The sequence below is a fragment of the Solanum pennellii genome, chromosome 12 (assembly GCF_001406875.1).
Source record: "Solanum pennellii chromosome 12, SPENNV200".
Lineage (NCBI taxonomy): Eukaryota > Viridiplantae > Streptophyta > Magnoliopsida > Solanales > Solanaceae > Solanum > Solanum pennellii.
Window position 1 is genome coordinate 3542995 of NC_028648.1, and position 18497 is coordinate 3561491.

Below are 18497 nucleotides of genomic sequence, written 5' to 3' on the forward strand. Positions count from 1 at the left end.
TGAAGAAGGAATGAGATTCCACAAAAAGAAGGGATAGAAATAATCCACATAAATCATAATGATTCCAATTTTAAAGAATAATTCCTAATTCTTTGTTCCATATCCTTGTTGATAGATATCTACCTTTATTTAATGTATAATGTAATATAAATTTTTTTAAATTGATTTTCGTATAATAAAATTAGTATGATTTCAGTACTTTTTTATTTACTTAAAAAGAATTATTAATTTTAAATTTTGTAAAGGAATTTCTTTTTGAGTAGCTACTTTTTTTTTCTTTTTTTAATGAATTTTACCAGATAATAAACTTAGTTAAAGTGAAAAATTCAAATATCGAATATCGAAAATCGAAGGCGTCCAATCGCTATCTTTGTTATATCATATTATTGATAATAATGTAACATTGACTTTGGCCATTGTCCATTAATTCTATGGTCCATTTTTAGTTAAATGAATATCTATTCTCACATATGGCAAAATATAACAATTATAGATAGAAAAGATTTTAATAATTTATATGGTTTATTATTTGAATTTTGAACCATATATTTTTTTTAAATATGATAACGGAGTCAATTTACGCATATGTTAATTAATTTTTATGGTTTACTTACTACTTTTTATCATCATAAGTATTAGATGATACCGTTTATTTAAGATTTGGAATGATAGAAAAAAAGTTACCTAATGTTTTTTGTTAGACTTCATACTTTTTAATTTACTTTCATTAATCATTAGATCATAGTTAAAACGAATCTAAAACTTAAATTTAATAGATTCATGAACATCAAGTTGATATACAATAATATGAGTTAATAAGCTAAATTCTTGTAAATATAACACTTATAGTATAACATATTATAATTTTGTCAAAGTTTTTAGATTTCCCAAATTTACTATTTTTGGTAAGGTCAATAAAAGCTCCTCACTATTTTTTTTGGTTAATGTGAAATGATTAAAGATGTAGAAGTTTACAATTTTCTTAAAACATAATGATTATTTTCCTTGCTTATAATTCCATCAATTGCTCCATTTTTTTAAAAAAAAAAAAAAATCAAAAAATCGCTGTGATTCTCAAAAAAAGAAAAAAAAAAATTAAAACAAAATTCAAAATCACTGCCTACGTAGCGTTTAATTTTTTTTTAAAAAAAAAATCATATTTTGCAAAATTGCTGCAGTAGTGGTGATTTTGCTTTTTCCGATGGAGTAAATCGCTGTTGTTCCAACTATTTCGCCGTTTTGATTGATATAAAATTTTATATACCATTTTAAAATTTTTATTAATATTTTATACCCTTTAGGCTCCGGTATAATATTGTAACTTCATTTTCATGTTTATAGTTGGCTGTCATTATTGGGTGTGGGTGTAAATGAACATGATTAATAATATGAAAATTGTTGAAGAACAAAAAAAAGAAAGCTAAATATAAGCGGTCCTCTAAATTTATTCGATACTTTTATGATAATGTTTATATTAGGTTTAGTATCTATTCACTATAAATTTTATAATTAAATAACGAAATTCATTTTTATCTTATTGACAACTCATCAAATTATTTTGTTAACTACACGATCTTTGCTTTTGTAGAAAGCGTACATGTACATTTAGTCACTTCAATTCATTTTACTTGTCATGTTTTTTTTTTAAAAAAATTAGTACTATTAAAAAGGGGAAATTGAGTAAATTATTCTTATTTGTTTTTTATTTGAATATAATACTACTTTCTCTCCACATTTATTAAGAATAAGAATGCAAATTAATAAAATTTATCTTTATTTTCTAAAATAACAATTATCTTGAATTAATTATTTATAGTAAATATATCAACTAATTATTTCTTATGTTGTGGATAACCATTTGTAAACTAGAAATAAAAACTCGTGACATTAAAAAAAAACAAGAACTTCACTTTATTTTATTGATTTATATATATATTATGAAGACATAACACAAAGTACATAATTTGATAATTATATAGTCCATCACTTCATTAATTAATTTATTCTTTCATAATAAATACACACACTTAATTATAACTTAATATAATTTCACTTAAGTTGAAGGAGGAGGAGCAGCTAATGGGCTAATTGCACAATGATTTTTAATCATAGCATAGCCATAAACTTTGTTACATACCTCATGACCAAATTCACTAACAATCTCACAACAATCATAGGAGAAAAAACATCTGCGACGATCGCAAATTATACATCGTTCAACGATTGAAGCACATGATTTTTTCTTCAACACGTTCTGACTGTTGATCATGCTTATGTCATCAGATGTTTTTTTATTAATCGGGGAATAAGGAGGCAAAAATCGCGGCCATGGAAATATTGATGATCTTGTGAATGGAAATTTAGGAAAATGACCAATTGATGAAGGTGGTTGTGGTGGTGGTGGAACAAATGGCCAAATATGCAACCATTTTTCAGTATTATTATCATCAGAATTATGATAAGTGGCTAAGGTATTAATGAAGTTTAAAGCAATGATGAGAAATAAAATAAGAAAGTAAAATGAGTTTTTTGTGGCCATGGCTATAATTTAAATGAAACTTGAACACTTTTTATATATTTTTTTTTTGAGGTTATAGGAGTGATTGTTTTGTGAGGTTTTTATAATGTTTAATTAGTTGATTAAGTTTGGTATAGTGATAAATTTTTTTCAACGTTATAGATCTTGTATCCAAGTTTTTCAAGATTTGATGATTGAGTAGAATTAATTGTTTGAATTTTGTTTTGTGATATTTGATAGTTATTGACTAAAACTCTTTAACCATATAGGGCTTTACTCATGTGATTTGTTCTTGACTTAAAAGATAGGATATACTTCACAAATTATAGGCCCTTGTGGAAATAATAACGTACGATGAGATTTCGTACAATAAATTCTTATAAATCGATTCTTGTATAATTTTTGTGTATAGTAAAAACTTAGTGTATCAAACAGTTCTTTTTACACGCCATAAATTAAATAAGGAATAATTTTTTTTAAATGTAGCCTAATTTGACTAGATAATAAGGTGCCTAAAAAGGAAATAAAGACTTTGGGTATAGTAGTGTAAACATGCCTTTGAGATAATTTGTAGTTATAAAAGTATATATCACCAAGGATAAAATAAGAAATTTAATTTAAAGTTAAAAGTATTTGAAAATATGACATTATTATGCAACAAAAAATAGTGCGACATAAGATGGGACGATAAGTGAAATACTAAGTAAAAGTGATATATAGTTAGAGTTAATTGTTACCAATTTTAAAGTTTCCATCCAATGCTATAACTTTAATTTCTACTTCGGACCTTTTAGCATTAGACGAGTGTCAGACTCTACGTGTCCTAACCAACTAGAGAGGTTTTAACCAAACTAATCCATTATATAAAGCCATTCACCAAAATAATATGTTTTTCTAAAATTTTACAGAACTAGTATAAACGTATTTCACAGTAACGTTTTAGGATATATTTTATTTTTGAAAAGTTGATGGCGTCAGATTGATATACGTTACTCACGGTAACGTTTTACTCCTAAAACGTTACTCATAGTAACGTTTTAGGAGTAAAACGTTACTGAAAATAACGTTTTAGGAGTAAAACGTTACTTACAGTAACGTATATTAACCTAATGCTGTTATTTTTTTTAAAAAAAAAATATACCCTAAAACGTTACCGTGAAATACGTTTATACTAGTTTTGTAAAATTTTAGAAAAATGTATTACTTTGGTAAATTGTTATATATAATGACTTAGTTTGGTTAAAAATTCCCAACTAGACTACAACGGATCTTATAGTCCGAGGTTATAGATTTGGTTCAAAGTAGAGTCTTTCTCAAATCACCAAATAAGGGCGCAAAAATAACAACGATTTAGGATAGAACAAAAATAGCTTCTGATTTGATTCAACTTAAAATGAATCGCTCGTTTTTGATAAGAAATATCCGAGTAAACAACTTTTGAGTTGAGATAATATTCAATTTTAAGAATTTATCTTTGGGTTTGTTAGGAAAAGCATTAGAATTAGTAGCAAGTTTTTTCTACTATATACCAGCTGTTAAAAAATATTTTTTATAATTATAAAAATAAATTATTTTTCTTTTTGAACTAACCCTAATTGAAATAGTCAAAATTAATTATTGTTTAAAAATACAGAAAATCACAAATATAATAACACCTCATGGTTCCAATTTTTTTTTCAGTAATCACAAGTGAATTCGTCTCCAGATTATTGCAGGTTCTGCTAAGAAAAAAAAAATACTATCTATATTTTTTGAATTCTTTTCTTTGAATAATTTTTTGTTTTAGAAAAACGTTGTACAGAACTTGGATTGTATATATTTAGCAGGTTTTAGGAGTAGATAGAGGTAAATCCACCTGAAAAAAATGAGGATGTGACTAGACAAGACATGATACATGTTCAGTTTAAAGAGGAAATGACCTTTGGAGGTCGAGGATCAGGATAGAAGGTAGCCTGGTGTTGGAGTACTTTTAGAAGAAAGATTCCAAAATTAGGGTAGAAGGGTAGTAGGTAGCGTGATGTTGAAATACTTTTACGAGAAAGAGTGAAGGTTTAGGGTAGAAGAGTAGTTGCTAACCTGGTGTTGGAGTACGTTTTACGTGAAAGATTCTAGAATTAGGGAAGAAGGGTAGTAGGTAGCCAGGTGTTGGAATACTTTTACGTGAAAGATTCTAGAATTAGGGAAGAAGGGTAGTAGGTAGCCAGGTGTTGGAATACTTTTACGTGAAAGAGTCAAGGGTTAGGGTAGAGGGTAATAGTTAGTCTGATGTTGAATTACTTTTAAAAGAAAGAATAGAGGATTAGTGGAGAAGGCTAGTAGGTAGCCAGGTGTTGGAATACTTCCGAAGGAATTCATTTTTCAGTTAACTGTGGTTCTGATTGGGTTCGAACATCACAACTTCAACAGAGTCATGGTCGTCCAATTTGGGATTTTTCAATTGGTGGTGATCGTCTTTTTGCTTTTCATGGGAGCGAAGATATTTTTGATGTATGGGAGACCCCTCGCCCACAGCTTATGCAATTGGGTGAACGACTATTTAGGTTATCTCTTCTTCATTAGTACTCCGATTTTCTATTTAGCTTGATTTGATTATGCTATAAATTATGACTGATTGCGAATTACTGAGAATTTGTATTAGTTATAACTAGATTTTAACTATATATGGCTTCACTCATGTGATTTGTTCTTGACTTAAGATATGATATGCTTCGTATTGAAATGCAGTATAAGATTGCGTATGATAGATTCTTGTGATTCTTATTATCTGAAACTTCTCCAAACTTTGTGCATAGCGAGAGTTTAGTGCATTTCAAATGCACTAGTCTTTTTTATGCCTCACAAATTAGATAGGACTTCATAATTTTTTTAAAAGAACTTATATGGCTTAGTTTGACTAGATAATAAGGGTCTAAAAAAAAAGAAAAAAATAAGGACTTTGGATTACTAGTTTAAACATGCACTGAGAAATATGTCAGCATAAATATTAAATAAAAAGGACAGTTAGAGTTACTCGCGCCCTTTGATTTTCTGAGGCTTCCATTGAAAGCTTATAACACTTCTTCCAAGTTCGACATTCCAACACCGAACAACTATCACACTCTATACATTGTGCCACCACTTAGTAGAGTCTTTCTCAAATCACGGGATATGTGTGTGGAAATAGCTACGATTGATTGTAGAGCGAAATCTCTTCTGATTTGATTTCGCTTGAAACAAATCCCTTACTTTGATAAGACATATTTAAGTAAACAACTTTTGAGCTGAGATAATATTCAATTTCGAGGGTTATATTTGTGTTTGTAAAGATAAGGAGGAGAACTAGTTTTACTATTATATACAACAACAATAACATATCTAGTGAAATCCCACAGAGTGGATAGAGTGTATATAGGCCTTACCATTAACTCTTCGAGATAGAGAGACTGTTTTAGAAAAACCCTCGTCTCAAGCAAATCAAAGCAAAAACATGACTAATATCAAAGTAGTGCGAGTAGATATGTAAGAAACCGTAACAAGAAGAAGATGCGATCACCTAAACACAGTAATCCAGAGATAAAATCATATACCAAAAGCCAAAGACGACATGAGTATGGTGATACACCCTTCAACGAAAAAAATACTGTATCAATTTATCCATCACCAAGGAAAATAGAAACAGGCTTTACGCAGATCACTGGTGCAACTCCATCTCAACTAGAAAGAGCTCCGAGTCTCTTCCCATTGTTCTTACACGAGTCTTGATTACCTACTAATCTCTACCTTAATCGTTGACTCTTTCTCGTGAAAGTACTCCAACACCATATTATCCCTTGCCGTTCTACCTAAATCCTTGTCTTTTTATTGTAAAAGTACTCCAACATCAAACGACCTACTAATCTTCTACCTTAATCCTTGAATCTTTCTTATAAAAGTATTCCAACACCATACTATCCATTGCCCTTCTACCTTAGTCCTTGACTCTTTATTGTAAAAGAACTCCAACACTGGACTATCTACTGTCTACTGCCCTTCTACCTTAATCCTTGACTTTTTCTCGTAAAAGTACTCAAACACCAGACTATCTTCTGCCCTTCTACCTTAATCCTTTTGACTCTTTCTCATAAAAGTACTCCAGCACCAGACTACCAACTACCCTTCTACCTTAATCCTTTTCTCGTAAAAGTACTCCAACACTAAACTACTTGTGTTTTAAAAAATGATTTGTTTTAACTATTTCACTTAGGATTTGTAGATTATGAAATAATGTGCTTAAACTATTTCAATTAGAATTCATAAAAAGAAAAATAATTGTGAGAAAATTTCTTTTAATTCTAACAAGTCGGATAGGATTCTTGGTTCCGTTGTACCTATTTCTTGCTTCTTCTTTCTTCTATACGGTGCTCCTCCGGTGATTGAATTTTCATAAAATAATATCGTGACAATGTAGACCTAACTTTTTAAAAACTAAATTGGTGATGGCATTCTTGTAATTTTAGATTTTTAGGCCCAATACTATTCCTAGCTGGCTTATATGTATTGGAGCTACTACTAATACTTAAATTTCCGCTGATGATTATTACTATTAATAACCCAATAAAATTATAATTAATTTACTATCACATGTTAAATTATATTGATACTATAAAGAATATTTAACCATCGGTATATTTTAGTGAAAGTTTGGGAGAGGACGATAGAGATAAGGTTAAGGGGGGATATGTCCATTTTCGAGAACCATTTTGGATTAATTCCATGATGTTCAACTATTAAAGTCATTGACCTTGAAAAGGCCTACGACAAAAGTTCCGAGAGAAGTCCTTTAGCGTTATTTGGAGTCTTAAGGTGTACTTGTGAGCTTTGACTTATATTAGAGCGATAAAGGACATGTATGATGGATCTATACCCATGGTTAAAATGTTCTTTTTAGTATCAATGTAGTTTAACATGTGATGGTAAAATAATTATAATTTTATCGGGTTACTGATAGTAATAATAATCAATAGAAATTTAAGTATACTTGCCTTATAAACAATAAATAATTATTAGTAGCTCAATACTTACAGGCCAACTAGGAACAATATTAGACCTAAAAGCCTTAAATTACTGGAATGCCATCACTATTTTTGTTTTAAAAAAGTTAGGTCTACGTTGCTGCGATATTATTCTATAAAAATTCAGTCACAGGCTGAGCAACATACCGGAGAAAGAGGAAGCAAAAAATAGGTATGCCGAAACCAAGAATCCTATCTACTAGTTAGATTTACAAGAATTTTTCTCCCAATTATTTTTCTTTTTTACGAATCCTAATTGGAATACTTAAGATAAATTATTTCCTAATTTACTAACCCTAAGTGAAATAGTTTAAATAAATCATTTCTAAAAACACAGATAGTCTGGTGTTGGAGTACTTTACGAGAATAAGTCAAAAGGATTAAGGTAGAAGAGCAGTAGGTAATTTGTTGTTTGAGTACTTTTACGAGAAATAGTCAAGGATTAAGGTACAATGACAGTAGGTAGTCTGGTGTTAGAGTACTTTTACGAGAAAGAGTCAATGATTAAGGTAAAAAGACTGCAAGTAGCTTAGTGTTGAAGTACTTTTACTATACAGAGCCAAGGACTAAGGTAGAAGGGCAAATGGTAGTATGGTGTTGGAGTACTTTATGAGAAAGAATCAACAATAAAGGATTACGGTAGAAGAGTAGTAAGTAGTCTGGTGTCAAAGTACTTTTACGAGAAAGAATCTAGGATTAAGGTAGAAGGGCAAAAGGTAGTATGGTGTTGGAGTACTTTTATGAGAAAAAGTCAAAAGATTAGAGTGGAAGGGCAATAGGTAGTCTGGTGTCATGGAGTACTTTTACGAGGAAGAGTCTTATCTAGTGTTGGAGTACTTTTACGAGAAAGAGTCAAATGGATTAAGGTAGAAGGCCAGTTAGTTAGTCTGGTGTTGAAGTACTTTTATGAGAAATAGTCAAGCATTAACGTAGAAGGGTAGTAGGTAGCTTGATGTTGGAGTACTTTTAGCCGAAAGAGGCAAAGTGTTGGTTTCTTCTTCTCATTTTCTCCTTATTACTACCTGTCATTTTACTTGCTTTTTTTTTTCTTGCTATTTTGCTGCCGTGACTTTCTTGTTTATCCTGCTTTGGTTACTTTTATTTGAGTCGGGATGTATCAGACACAACCTATGTACCCCACGAAGGTAAAGATAAGGTCTCTATAAATTTGAACACTCTCCAGACCCCTCTTGTGCGATTAGACTGTGTAAGTTGTTGCATCTCTTACATTAGTAATAGTTTGAATTTAAGGGTACGACAACACTTTTGAAGAATAGAAAGCCAAAAAGACAGAGCGAAACTCAACGTTGGTGGAAAAATGTTTGAAACTACGGCCACCACCTTAACGAGTGGTGGGAGGAATTCATTCTTTGGATCCATGTGTAATGACGATTGGAGCCTGCATTCCGATGGGTCGATCACTGAACTTTTCATCGATAGAAATCCCGAGTATTTTGGTGTTACTACGAACAGGGGAGCTTTATATTACTCCAAAGATCGATAAAAAGCACCTATACAGAGAGGCTCTGTATTATGGCATTGAGGATCATTTAAGGTTAGCTAAATGGGGCCCCTTTGATGGCAATAGGCTCCGGTTGGCTGAGTCTATAACGGGACCAACAATAGGGAAGGCTGAAAAAATTCGCGCTAGCCCGAATAGCTGGTGTTGTGTGGTACGTGATAATATTGTCAACGTGTACAATTGGATGCTAGCGGATCAAACCACAATAACCACTCGTGATTATCGTAGGGTCAACGATGTTTGTTGGGTTAATTCAGATAACATTGCGGTTCTTAGTTCTGACAAGTACCTAGCTAGTGGAGGCATTGGGTTGTTCAGTGCATCTACAGGGGAATTGAAGTATAATTTTCAAGTTAAAGATGAAGATCAATTGAAGGATTACATTGCAGGTGCACTCGGTGTTGGCTCGGATTATAAGTTGTTTTCCAGTTTTACTGAGAGCACAAACAAAAAGAACGGGATCAGTGTTTGGGACCAAGTCACAGGTAAGCAGACAGATTTCTTGACATACTGGCCAGATAGTGAGGCTACCAAGTTTCAGTGGTTAGATAGTTCCAATTGTTTGATGGTTGCTTCTTGTCAATCGAGGTCAAAATGTTCCATCAACTTGTTTGATTTTAGGGAAAACACGGTGGCTTTGTCGTGGTCTGATGCTATGTATCAAAGAATATATAGAGACGCGATAGTATATGCACATACAATTGGGTGAACGACTATTTAAGTTATCTCTTCTTCGTTAGCTAGTACTTTAATTTTCTATGCAACTTTATTTGATTATGCAATAAACTATGACTGATTGTGAATTATTGATAACTTATATGAGTTTAACAACTCATCCCTTAAGTTATTTTATTTTTGTTGATGATATAAGAGTGATTGTTTAGTGAGGTTTAATTAATGGATATAGTGATAAAAAAAAGATTCAAGGTTATAGATACTTGTGTATCCATGATTTTCAACTATGAGGCCTTACTCATGTGATTTGTTCTTGACTTATTAAGATATGATATACTTCACAAATTATAAAGACTACATGAGTACACTAGTACTACGACCGATATGGAGCTTTATACTCCCACCCAGCCTGAGACACGAATAGGCTAGTAATATAAGACGCCTCTCAAATACCTATTGATCTTTAACCCTTATCCATGAGCTTCGTACCCTCCTATCTAATTAAGGTCATGTCCTTGATAATATGAAAGTGAGCCATGTCCTTCCTAATCACATCTCCCAATACTTCTTCGGCCTACCTCTGCCTCTCCTCAACCCCTCTATATCCAACCTCTCACACCTTCTTATCGCGACATCCACACCTCTTCTCTTCACATTTCCAAAGCATCTCAATCTGTCTTTCTCATCTTGTCAACCAAAATGACACTCACTTCGTCCTGGATATCCTAATCCTTATCGCTCTTAGTATACCTGCGTATTCACCTCAACATCTTCATTTCCTCCACTTACATCTTCTGAACCTAGAGTTCTTGTTTGGTCAACACTTTGCTCTATACAACAAAGTTTTTCAATCATCACTCTATAGAACTTACCATAAAGTTTTGGTGGTACCTTTTTGTCACACAAGAGGCTGGATGCAAGCCTCCACTTCAACCATGCACCACAAATTCAATATGTGATATCATCATCAATATCCCTACTTCCTTGAATCAGAGACCTCAAATACTTGAATCTATCTCTCTTGGGGATAATTTAAGTATTGAGTCTCACTTCCATGCTTTCCTTATATGTCACATCACTTAATGTACACTCCAAATACTGTCTTGGTCCTGCTCAACCTTAACCCTTTAGTCTCAAGATTTTATCTCCATACATCCGACACGACTCATCATCAAAATAATATCATTTGCAAACAACATACACCTAAGGATCTCGCCTTGAATATGTAACATCAATTTATCCATCACTAAGCATCTTAACTAGAAAATGCTCCTAGTCTCTCCCCATTATTCTCATCCGAGTCTTGACTCCATCATACATGTCATATATCACCCTAATATAAGTCAGAGTACACCTTTAGACGTCAAACACCGCCAAAGGACATAGGCCTTTTGAAGGTCAATGTCTTTAATAGTTGAACGTCCTTGTATTAATCCAAATGGTTCTGGAAAATGGACATATCCCTCCTCACCCTTATCTCCATCATCATCTCCCGAACTTTCAATATAAAATATACCCATGGATAAAATATACTTTATAGTATCAATGTTGTTTAACATATGATAGTAAATTAATTATGATTTTATCGGGTTATTAATAATAATTATCATCAATAGAAATTTAAATATAGTTACCTTATAGACAACAAATAATTATTAGTAGCTCCAATACTTATAAGCAAACTTGAAATAGTATTGAACCTAAAAGCCATAAACTACAGGATTGCCATCACCATTTTTGTTTTCAAAAATTTAGGTCTACGTTGTCTCAAAATTGTTCTGTGAAAATTCAGCTGCAGGCGGAGCAACATATCGAAGCAAGAGGAAGAAAGAAACAGGTACGACGGAAGCAAGAATCTAATCCTACTTGTTAGAATTAATAGAAATTCTCTCCAATGTTTTTTCTTTTTATGAATCCTAATTCGAATAGTTATAATAAATTATTTCTTAATTTTACGAACCCTAAGTGAAATAGACAAAGTAAATCATTTTTATAAACACATGTAGTCTGGTGTTGGAGTACTATTACAAGAAATAGTAAAAAAGATTAAGGTAGAAAGGTAGTAGGTAGTCTGGTGTTGGAGTACTTTCACGAGAAAGAGTCTAAATGATTAAGGTAGAAGAGAAGTAGGTAATCTGGTGTTGGAGTACTTTTGTGAAAAAATGTCGAGGAATAAGGTAGAAGGACTGTAGCTAGTCTGGTGTTGGAGTACTTTTATGAGAAAAAGTTAAGGATTAAGGTAGAAAGCCAATAGGTAGTCCAGTGATGGAGTATTTTTACAATTAATAAATAGCCAAGGGCTAAGGTAGAAGGGCAAAGGGTAGTCTGGTGTTTGAGTACTTTTATGAGAAAAAGTCAAGGATTAGAGTGGAAAGGAACTAGGTAGTTTTGTGCTGAAGTATTTTTACGAGTATTAGTCTAAAGGATTATGGTAGAAGGGCAGTAGGTAGTCTGTGATATGTTTGTTTTGATGATCCTCACAAATGTAGAGACCCGGTCCACAACAGAGTGTTCTTGTCAATGTGTTGGTGAAGCAGTCAGTGTACTTCACCAATAGAAATAGACGAGGTTGTTTGTCCAATGGTCAATAATTCTTCTTGATTGATATAATCAAGATACAAACAACTTGATGATTCATTCATTCATTCAGAGAGAGAGAGAACTAGGTTCAAAATATAAAATACAGCAAGGGACCTGATAAACTGACAAAGTGCTTTCTAGGTGTGTTGTTGTTTTGAATGCTTATAATGTGCTTAAACTTGTAGGATTCGTTTGACTCTTATAAGAAACGTTTCAAACCTTTGTATGAGTCGGTGTAAGAACATTGTTAGAGTTAACTTTGTGTCTTACTGTTTGAAGTCTATATTGATTAGTGATAGTTGATATAGTGGGAAATGAATGCATTGTGTTGGCTCAGTAAGTGATATGTGTATTACTTATTGTGAGATTAAGTGTTTAGTCTCATTGTTGTAGTTGAAATCTGTATTTACTTTTGCTTGGAGATTAGTGAAGGCAGTTGAAAAGCCTGTATGACAAGGTCGTAGTTTTACTCCCTTGAGTAAGCAGGTTTCCACATTAAATCTTGTGCTTATTTTACTTCCAATTATTTACTTTCTGCACATTAACTGTGTCAAAGGACCTGGTCATGTGATCACTAGTGAACGCATACATTCCAACATCAGGTATTGAAGTAATTTTACGAGAAATAGTAAAAAAGAATTAAGGTAGAAGGCTAGTAGCTAGCTTGATGTTTGAGTACTTTTACGTGAAAGAGGCAAGGAGTTGGTCTCCTCTCTGATCTTCTCCCCATTTAAGCATCTTATTCTTTTATTTTATTACTACCTGTCATTTTATTCGCTGTTTTTCTTGCTATTTTGCTGCCGTTACTTTCTTGTTTATCCTGCTTTGGTTACTTTTTATTTGAGTCGGGGTGTATCAGAAACAACCTATGTACCCCACAAATGTAACACTCTCCAGACCCTTGTTGTGCGATTATAATGTGTAAGCTGTTGCATCTCTTACATTAGTAATAGTTTGAATTTCAGGGTACAACGACACTTTTGAAGAATGGAAAGCCAAAAAGACAGAGTGAAACTCAACGTTGGTGGAAAGAAGTTTGAAACTACGGCCACCACCTTAGCTAGTGGTGGGAGGAATTCATTCTTTGGATCCATGTTTAATGACGATTGGAGCCTGCGTTCCGATGGGTCGATCACTGAACTTTTCATCGATAGAAATCCTGAGTATTTTGGTGTCCTTTTGGACTTACTCAGGACAGGAGAGCTTTATGTTCCTCCAAAGATCGATAAGAAGCACCTATACAGAGAGGCTATGTATTATGGCATTAAAGATCATTTAAGGTTTGCTAAATGGGGCCCGTTTGATGCCAATAGGATCCGGTTGGCTGAGTCTATATCGCGCCCAACAACAGCGAAGCCTGAAAAAATTTGGGCTAGCCCGAATAGCTGGTGTTGTGTGCTACATGATAATATTGTCAACGTGTATAATTGGATGCTAGAAGAGCAACCTACAATAACCACTCGTTATTATCGCAGGGTCAACGATGTTTGTTGGGTTAATTCAGATAACATTGCGGTTAGTAGTTCTGACAAGTACCTAGCTAGTGGAGGCATTGGGTTGTTCAGTGCATCTACAGGGGAATTAAAGTACAATTTTCATGTTAAAGATGAAGATCAATTGAAGGATTACACTGCAGGTGCACTCGGTGTTGGCTCGGATTATAAGTTGTTTTCCAGTTTTAGTGAGAGCACAAACAAGAAGAACGGGATCGGTGTTTGGGACATTGTCACAGGTAAGCAGACAGATTTCTTGCCATACTGGCCAGATAGTAAGGCTACCAAGTTTCAGTGGTTAGATGGTACCAATTGTTTGATGGCCGCTACTTGTCATTCGAGGTCAAATTGTTCCATCAACTTGTTTGATTTTAGGGAAAACACGGTGGCTTTGTCGTGGTCTGATGCTGCGTATCAAAGAATGTATAGCGACGCGATAGCGATAGAGGAGAGAAATTCCATTTGCATAGTAGATTCACATGAGAATTTGGGTTTCATGGATTTGAGGAGTACTACAAGTAGTATAGAATGGAGAAATTCTACGAGGGAAAACGCATTTAATCCTTATCCGAAACTGGCATTTCACAAGGGACAATTGTTCTCATTATATGGTGATACAATTTCAGTTTTTTGTGGTTCTGATTTTGTTCCAACATCACAGCTTCAACTGAGTTATTGTAATTGGATTAGGGATTTTTCAATTGGCGGTGATCGTCTTTTTGCTCTTCATCGGGACAAAGATATTTTTGATGTATGGGAGACCCCTCGTCCATAGTATATGCATATGCAATTGGGTGAACGACAATTTAATTTATCTCTTCTTCATTAGTACTTTGATTTTCTATGTAATTTGATTTGATAAAACTTGTAGTACTTATGGATGATGAAGCTCCCCCCTCCCTCCTTTATTGTCCTATGACTAATTTCGTAGTTGAAAGTTGTTATTATCAAATATTGCACAAGAAGATCGATTAACAAACATTTTCAATTTGGCTTTGCTTTTTTTAGATAAATTATTCTCAGTATTTATTATATGAAAGTGTTGTGTTGTATTACCATTGGAATATGGTAATAATATGGTTAAAGTGTATGATTGGATGTTAGAAGAACGCTCAACAATCGATCTTAATTACAGTGCGGTGAAAGATGTTTGTTGGGTTGATTCTGAAAGCATTGTGGTTAGTTCTTACAAATACCTACGTAGCGGAGGCATCGAGTTGTTCAGTGCATCAACAGGGGAATTAAAGTATAATTTTCAAGTCACAGATGAAAACAATTGAAGAATTGGAGAGCAAGTGCACTCTGTTTTAGCTCGGATTACAAGTTGTTCTCCAGTTGCATTGACAACACTAACAATAAGCACGGGACCGGTGTTTGGAACCAAGTCATAGGTCAGCAGATAAATTTCTTGCCATATTCGTCACATGGTGACGCTAGCAGGTTGCAACGGTTACCTGATACCAACTGTTTGATGGTTGCTAGTTTTCATCCAAGGAGCGAAGATTGTTACATCCGCTTATTGGATTTTAAACATCACAGCTTCGGCAGAGTCATGGTGGTACAATTAGTGATTTTTCAATAAAGAAAGTTTCGTTGATGTATGGGAGACCCCCTCGGCCACCAATTATATGAATCCAGATTGTTAGAATTGGTAGATGAAGATATTAACTATAGCTGATTATTTCAGGACAATACTAAGTTGCAAACATCATGTACTATGTTTTTCAATGGCAAAATTAACAAACATTTTCGATTTGGCTTTGCTTTTAGTAGATGTATTATTTTCAATACCAAATCAATTTGTTATTAATGCATTAACTCAGTATTCAGAATCTTTGAAACTATGGCCACAACCTTAGAAATTGCTGGCCAAAATTCACTCTTTCGAGCCATGTTTGATGAGAATTGGAACCTTCAAGGCTACAATATGATTCCGCAATCACTGACCATTTCATTGATGGATATCCAGATTGTTTTGGTGTTCTTTTGGACTTGCTCAGAACAGGAGAGCTTTATATTCCTCCGAAGATCGATAGAATGCTCTGATACAGTCCATAAAAAGCTAGTCAGCAAGGTGTGGAGTGGTTGCTCAGACTATTCAAGCTATGTGGATGGTGCTGTGTGGCTCAAGGTAGTGTTGTTCGTGTGCACGACTGGATGCTTGAAGAACACCCTATAACACATATTGTGCACAATAAGGTGAATGATGTTTGTTGGGTTGGTTCCGAAAGTATCGTTGTTAGCTCTGATGAAAGCTAGCTAGTAGAGGCATGGGGCTATTCAATGCATCAACAGGGTAGTTGAGGTATAAATTTCAAGTTACAGATAAATTGAGAACTTTAGCTCCATTTGTCACAGCAAGTACACTAGGTTTTGGATCAGATTACAAGCTGTTGTCGAGTTGTGATAGCACTGGAGATGACCATGGGATTGACATTTGGGATCTAGTCACAGGTAAGCAGACAGATTTCTTATGTATTCCACCTGGTTGCTCGCGTAAAAATGTAATGGTTACATAATACCAACTGTGTGATGGCTGTTTATTCCCATCCAAAGAGTGATATCTGCTTGTTTGACGTTACAGAAAATGCTATTATTAGGTCGTTCGCTAAGAATTGCAACAAACTTTGCTCTAATGATATTGGTGATACAATAGCAATAGAGGAGAGTAGATCGATTTGTGTATTAGATTGGTTCGAGTGTTTGGGTTTCTTGGATTCTAGGAGTACTGATGCGAGTGTAAATTGGAGAAACAAAAAGGGTCCTTCTTCTTGTGAGCGTTTTCCCTAACTTGCATTTCACGGGGGGCAATTGTTTTCATCAACTAACTGTAGTATTTCGGTATACTGTGGTTCTGATTGGCTTCCAACATCACAGCTTCTATGGAGTCCAAACCATCTCAATCTCTCTTTCTCATCTCATCCACCATGGATGTCACTCCACTTCATCCTGGATATCCGCATTCTCAATCAATATCCCTCCTATTATACCTACACATCCATCTCAACATTTTCATTTCTGCTACCGACATTTTCTAAACTTGGAGCTATTGATTGGCCAACACTCTGCACCATACAACAAAGTTGGTCTAACCACCATTCTATAAAACTCACCTTTTAAGTTTTGGTGGTACCTTCTTGTTACATAAGAGGTTGGATGGAAGCCACCACTTCATCCATTCCGCACAAATACAATATGTGACATCATCCTTAATCTCCATATTTGCTTGGATCAGAGACCCCATATACTTAATCTATATATCTTGGGGGTGACTTGAGTATCAAGTCTCATTTCACGACTTCCTTGTTAGGATCGAATTCACGCACACACACTTGATGAATGAAGAACACAAGAACTTTCAAGATAAAGAGATGAGAGATCTAGAGAGAGAAAGAGAAAAACCAATGTTTCGTGGTAACACCCTGTGAGTAAACTTCCACGGCGGTGGGGTGTATTTATATTAATAAATCAGAGTATTTTTGGTTACAGAGAATAAATGGAGAATAAATAGTAAAGCCTAAACAGTTATATATATTAATCAGACTCCACAATCTAACATTCCTCTTCACTAAATTTACACTCCAAATACTCTATCTTGGTTCTGTTCAATTTGAACCCTTTAGATTTAAGATTTTGTCTCCACGCCTCCAATCTATCGCTAACCCCGTCACGAGATTCATTGACCAAAACAATGTCATTTGCAAATAACAAACACCAAGGCATCTCGCCCTGAATATGCCACATCAATTTATCCATCCCTAGACAAATAGAAACAGGTCGCAGATCCCCGGTGCAACCTCATCTTAATTGGAAAATGCTCTGAATCTCCTCCCGTTGCTCTTACCCAAGTCTTCGTTTCATCATACATGCCTTTTATCGCCCTAATATATGCCACAAGTACACCTTTAGACCCCGAACATTGCCAGAGGACTTCTATTGGAACTTTACCACAAGTTTTTTCAAGGTCAATGACTTTATTAGTTGAACGTCCTGACACTAATCCAAAATGGTTCTCGAAAATGGACTCATTCCTCCTCACCCTTATCTCCACCATCCTCTCCCAAACTTTCAATGTAAATTATACCCATGGTTAGAACATTCGTTATAGTATCAATATAGTTTAACGTGTGATAGTAAATTAAATATCATTTTATCAGGTTATCATATCATATCATATATTACTAAAAGCATGAACAAAAAAGTTGAAAGTTGAATTACGGTTTTACCCTTTCTACAAATTAAATTATTATAAAATATTTAAATATTTGATTGTATAAATTTAATTAAATGTTAATGACTTTTAGACTTCCTAAGATTTAATTCCTAATTAAATATCTAATTTATTAATATTTATCATCTATAATCTATATGTATATAATAGTTATAATTTTTTTTAAAAAAAATCTTTACCTAAATTTCTTTTCTTTCCCTCTTCTTATAACTTTTTCCTTAACCCCTCTCATGAATAATATAATTGATGTGGATAAAGTATTATCCTTTATGATAAATAACGAAATTTAATAATTTAAAGGGTGCAAATCTACAAAATGGAGACGCACATTGATAATGTCCTCTTGATTATTATTAAAGAATGACTCTAGCTTCACAAATTTAATTCATTAATGCTTAATTACATGATAAGAACTTTAGTTGTTCTTTTTACATGGTTTGCTAACTTT

The 18497-nt window shown here is 33.7% G+C and overlaps 2 protein-coding genes and 2 pseudogenes across 2 annotated transcripts; 3 read left to right on the forward strand and 1 right to left on the reverse strand.

Moving 5' to 3' along the window:
* Positions 1–1960: 1960 nt before the first annotated feature.
* LOC107005934 lies at positions 1961–2591 on the reverse strand. Its single transcript, XM_015204578.2, has one exon. The coding sequence runs from the start codon at positions 2537–2539 to the stop codon at positions 2054–2056; it is 486 nt and encodes a 161-aa protein (XP_015060064.1). The 5' UTR covers positions 2540–2591; the 3' UTR covers positions 1961–2053.
* Positions 2592–8340: 5749 nt separating this feature from the next.
* Positions 8341–9779, forward strand: LOC107005935 (annotated as a pseudogene).
* A 3533-nt stretch (positions 9780–13312) lies between these two features.
* On the forward strand, positions 13313–14593 carry LOC107005936 (BTB/POZ domain-containing protein At4g30940-like). The gene has a single exon (XM_015204580.1). It carries the CDS (start codon positions 13313–13315, stop codon positions 14591–14593), a length of 1281 nt encoding a protein of 426 aa, XP_015060066.1.
* Positions 14594–14894: 301 nt separating this feature from the next.
* Positions 14895–16608, forward strand: LOC114075210 (annotated as a pseudogene).
* The last annotated feature ends 1889 nt before the right edge of the window (positions 16609–18497 follow it).

Excerpts from the sequence above, each read along its gene's own strand:
- LOC107005934 (XM_015204578.2), bottom strand. The coding sequence starts at position 2,539 with ATGGCCACAAAAAACTCATTTTACTTTCTTATTTTATTTCTCATCATT.
- LOC107005936 (XM_015204580.1), top strand. The coding sequence starts at position 13,313 with ATGGAAAGCCAAAAAGACAGAGTGAAACTCAACGTTGGTGGAAAGAAG.